Raw genomic sequence first — 5,256 nt, forward strand, 5'->3', positions numbered from 1 at the left:
ACTGATGACAATGCTTTTGTACCCATAGAATAGTTTATGGATGTCTGGACCCAGAAAGCACATGCGTTCTGGAACGTGGAGATATTTAGTACCTAACAAACACGGATTACAACTTCAAAAGTCCGCGGCAATTCGAATGAACACACCGGGAGCTCGCGTTTCAGGCGCTCAATAGAAAATCCAGTTGCCGGCGCTGCTCGCAAACAAATTCTGGGCGTCGCCCAAATGCCTGCTGGCATCGGTCTTAAGCAATCAGTCCCGGCTAACCAAAACTGCATCCTGCTGTTGATTTTCCAAACTTTTTCCCCATTCCGACTTTACACTCTGTGCCAGTTCCTCCTCCCAATCTGGATTGCTGTTCTTTTCATTGGTTTGAAAGAACCAAGAGTGTTTGCTAACAAACGAGCGTATTAGTGCACAGGTGATGATAGTCATAATACAAATCAGAAGGTGAATATGCACTAATAGACGTTTTTAACATGGTTGCGACACGTATAAAATAAATACAATGTGAAATGCGATCAAGTCAAAAAGGGAACTTATCGTATATGAGAGTCCCTTGGTGGAAGTCCGGACGGCGGAAACGTGTTTCTCTCCGCAGTTAGACTGCTACACGTACTCCATAGTTGTCCGTGGACTTGTGGAGAGGTTGACGCCCTGCTCCCTGCGCGCGCGCGCGAGTCTTTGTGTCCTGACTGGGTTCGGTTTGCCTTTTTGTAGGTCCCAGTGCGTGTATGTGGGCGCGTCGGCACATGAGTGGTTGCTACGCTGACTAGGCGGTGCAGACAATCGATGTTCGATGAGTCAGCTTAATGCGACGTGTTTGTGCGTATGAGAAAGAAGACAAGCCTCGCGATCCAGTGAGCGACTGTGAGCAGAACAGTCAAGTATGCGGGTGACTGGGTCGCTACAAAGGCATTAACAGCCCTTAATAAAAAATTCGTAAAACTAAGCGATTGGTTTCAGTTGGGACATACGGTTGACGGAAACTCGGGAACAGTGCCTACCTGATGAGCCCCAAGAAGGGCGAACCGGTCGTGGGCTGTCGAGGAGTTTTCAGCAACTTTATGAATAGTGCATTACAAAAATAAACGATTCATAGTTTATCAGCACTTTATTCCGGGAAATCCAGTCTGCTGTGTGGCGGGTCGAAAGCGTTTTGCAAAAAAAGAAACGCCCAGTGTCCAAAGAGCACTGGTTGGATTTCTTTGCAAGTTGACCCCAAATGTGCAGTGTTTTCCGCCCTCAACATCTGGGGTATTAGTTTTATTCGGTCCGTTAAAATGAAGTCATAGAACACAATACTTGACACAACTCACCGTCAATAAGTACTATCTTCCAGGACTTGTAAATGTTTTTTTGGCGATTTGTAGCACAAGTGGTGGATTGACCCCTGTCATGTGGGCGTGCCGAGCTTGTGCTGACAAAGCATCGCCTACACTTGTGCCATGGAGCTATTGGTCCGCAGAACCGGATGTCTGAAACAGCTCAGCAATTAAGGGAGGGCCCCATCAGCGAGCAGCGTATTAGCACAATTAACAGACAGCAAGAACCACTGACATACATGAACTAACAAAACATCGTTGTGGGTATGAAACTTCAGCTCAGGCCTCTTTGGTTGTGGGAGTCTTGATTGGATAGAAACATTTTGGTAGACAAGAACAGATGGAATCTATTGTTTGTAGATGGAGATGTGTTCTATCTGGAACAGTTTCAATAAACAGTGATCTGATTTAATTAGGCGGCTAATTACGTGGTTTTCTTAAATCCTTGTCGGGAAAACGAACAAATTTTTACCGATAAGCAGACCGGATAATCCAAAATACAAAAATAGAGTGCATTAAGATTTCGCTGATCTCTTCCTTGCGTAAGTACACGCCAGAAGCTAAACTAGGAAGGCACGGTGCCTCATTTGAAAGTTGAAATCTCCTCATATTGTCAACACTTTGTAGGCGATTTGAACCATTCAGCTGAAAAGTTGTTGATCATGCGGTCAATCTACACGTGACCACGTGACGTAGATTCCGCGACTGAAGAATGATTAGGGTTATATCATGTATGAGAGTGAGGTATCCACTCTGCTGATCAGCCTTTCGTGTCCGGGCGGTTTAGTATCCCATCAAATCACTCTAGAGTTTCTTGGGCATTTCATCAATTATGGACCAGCTGTACACAGACTGACTTTGTTTACAGGATGAAGTGCCTTTTGAAATTCTCAGATCTCCCCATAATAGCAGCCGTGAGAATAAAGCGGAATGGCACATTCATCCACGGTCACGTTCAATCACTCACATAAACAGAGTCCAGTGTACGTTCAAACACAACTTCAGTGCACACAATCGGGTTGTGTGGTCGAATAACACACAAATGTGATTGGACAGAGGTATTCACAGGGTCCGGATACAAAAATCAATGGTTAGTGGGACAACTCAAATGTTTGGTTCAAATTAACTGCAGAACCTGCATTGGGTTAGCTGGGTCCCGGTTAAATCTCTCGTCTGAGATATACTTCAACTGAGTGTGCTGCGATATCTCAGTTGTTGTGCCAACTTAAACATGAGAATGCCTTTGTACAGCGCATTCGGTCGAGTCTTCCGTTGAAACCAAACTGGTGCGCAAATGACCGTATTTCCCTAATTCATATAATTTGAGTTGAAGTTGAACCTAATGTTGAGGCTACACCTACCTGATGACCACCAGTAATAGACTGTCGAAGAGTTTTCAGTAATCTTGTGAGTAGTATGTTGCAGGGAGACGCTTCGGGTTATCTTTGGGGGGCAACCATATCGAAGTTTACAAGAAATGGACTCATTTTCACCCTGAAGGTAGTCGGATTCCGCATGTTCAATCCAGGGCTTTGAATCCTACCTGATGACACCAGTAATAGACTGTCGAAGAGTTTTCAGTAATCTTGTGAGTAGTATGTTGCAGGGAGACGCTTCGGGTTATCTTTGGGGGGCAACCATATCGAAGTTTACAAGAAATGGACTCATTTTCACCCTGAAGGTAGTCGGATTCCGCATGTTCAATCCAGGGCTTTGAATCCGAAAAATGCTCTGTGTAGACCTTGGCCTCGCTTGTTCGGAAAATGACTTGTCATCTTCCCGTGATTCATCAAACTCACACCAGCTTCGCCAAAAACCGATTTTTCTCCTAGTCATTTTGAAGTTTAATCGCATTGCCGGTCCATCTCGTTTGCTTCGCTTATTTATTTGACCCCGGAAAACAGATGTAGAAAAAGTCTACCTTCACCGGGTCAGGCCTCTTATTGGTAATAATAACAAATGAGATGAATTCATACCGTTTTCGAGCACCAAATCATCTGGCTGTTCCCTGATGTAATGCCAAAATCCAATTGGCCCGTCCCCGCATTTCCGCCTATAACGACGTCTGCTGGACAGTTTCTGCTGCAAGTGAGACGTAAGAAAAAGCCGTCTGACATGTATGCCTACATGATTCATTTTGAAACTGGTTAGAAGATGACTTGCAGACTTAGCTAAACGCGTTCTGCCAGTGAGCTTGGCCCGATCCCATTGGCTCAACGTTCGTGGGTGTTACTGTACGTCTGTGCATGGCTCGATGGATTTATATTAGTAGACATGTTTGAACGCATACAACGAAACAATCATGAACAAGAGAGCAGGTTATACTGCCGCTCTTCTGATTTTAACTGTTTGCGCCGTACTGGTGAGTTCCTTCCTCATCGCAGACATCAACCAAACCATATATACCTATATATGTATGCTTATATTGATAACTTCAACATGTTTTACCATGTATCTTACTATTTTGGGGGTAAAACTATGATGAATACGAAACAGCTCCCCACAGCTGATCCATATATACATTCGATTTTATGAGATGAGGTTGCCAGAAGCAACTTATACTCTTAGTTGATTCGGGTCTTTCTAGAACAGTAATCCGCACGAAGAACCGAGCACCATGATCATTCGCCTCATCGATCGAGCCATGCCACGTGATACATTTCACGCCCAACCTTTGAAGATCCTGTCCTATGAGATAGGGAATGATGGCTCTCAGCTCCTCTTCGCACCTCGCGCAGACAATCATCAATCAGTATTGTGGTACACCAACGTTTTCTCTGTTTTATTAGTCTTGATTTTGTTGACGTAGAAAACGCACAGAATTTACATCCCGTCTGCAGATTCATCGGTCGACAGGCAGCTGTTGGCGGCACGCCATTTCTTCCCCTTAAGACGTTCCGGAACTCCTATGAATTCGTCTCGATAACATTTTCAGGCGCATAATGAGAAAGCTCTTCAGAACCGGAGCACTTCGTCCAGTCCTCTTATCATCCAGTTTGCAGCTGTACGGATCTGTACGGATATGCACACATATGCACCTACATTTGACGCACGCATTATTGCATGTTGAGCTATTGACGTTCTCGGGTTCACAGACCTGTGCAAAGCACGAGCTCAGCCACCCTGTTCTCACTGCACACCTACCAGCAGTCGGAGTTCGGCTGTCGTGAATTCCTCCAGCTTTCACTGCCAAAGAGCCTCGGACATCACTTACTAACAAACGCTGTCTAGACGCTGGCGCGTTTATAAACGGACTGAGAATAACTACCATGGTCGAAGCGGCAGACTGAGTGCCCAGAAGAAGTTTTAAGGAGAACGGAACAAAGAAAAACCACAGGGTCCCAGGAGCCGTGCAGGAATTCCGCCAGTGAAGGCTTCAGAACCACCCAGATCCGGGTCCTGCTCTCTGAACATCAAGATTCCACTCTTCCCACCAGGCGCTCAGATGCCTACACTCAAATCCAATTTGCGGGATTGTCCAAACAACGCAAATATTTCCCAGTGTTCGATCTGTGAGAAAGATTAAAACAATGTGAAACAAAATTGGACTATTTTTCGGACTGTCACTAAGCTTTTTTATTCGAGGCAAAAGATTTCCCTATTTTCACGGATTCTAGTATCATCAGTGGTATCGGAGGCGGGCACCACAGTGTTCTAAAGCCTGTCTGTCAGTCGCTCAATGAAAAAGCGCCTGGCTTTTATCCTATTCTCACCAACTCATGGATCGCATCGAGGAGCAGACTTATTAGTGCACAGGTAGTGATAGCCATAATACAAATCAAATCAGGTATGTGTGCTCTAATAGAAGTTTTTAGTATTTCTGTGACACGTATAAAAATAAATACAGTGCGAAAATGGGAGCAAGTCAAAAAGGGAACTTGTATATGAGAGTCCCTTGTTGGAAGTCCGGACGGCGGAAACGTGTTTCTCT

At 44.9% G+C, this 5,256-nt stretch overlaps 1 protein-coding gene across 1 annotated transcript in view; it reads left to right on the top strand.

Annotated features, from left to right (window-relative positions):
• Positions 1–1,586: 1,586 nt before the first annotated feature.
• Positions 1,587–5,256, top strand: part of T265_08101 (hypothetical protein) — a gene marked incomplete at both ends in the record, with an annotated part of 40,585 nt that continues 36,915 nt past the window's right edge. The window contains one exon of the mRNA XM_009173808.1: positions 1,587–3,687. Within this exon, the coding sequence (XP_009172072.1) occupies positions 3,628–3,687 (60 nt within the window). The remainder of the gene's footprint in view (positions 3,688–5,256) is intronic.

The sequence above is a fragment of the Opisthorchis viverrini genome (assembly GCF_000715545.1).
Source record: "Opisthorchis viverrini unplaced genomic scaffold opera_v5_202, whole genome shotgun sequence".
Lineage (NCBI taxonomy): Eukaryota > Metazoa > Platyhelminthes > Trematoda > Opisthorchiida > Opisthorchiidae > Opisthorchis > Opisthorchis viverrini.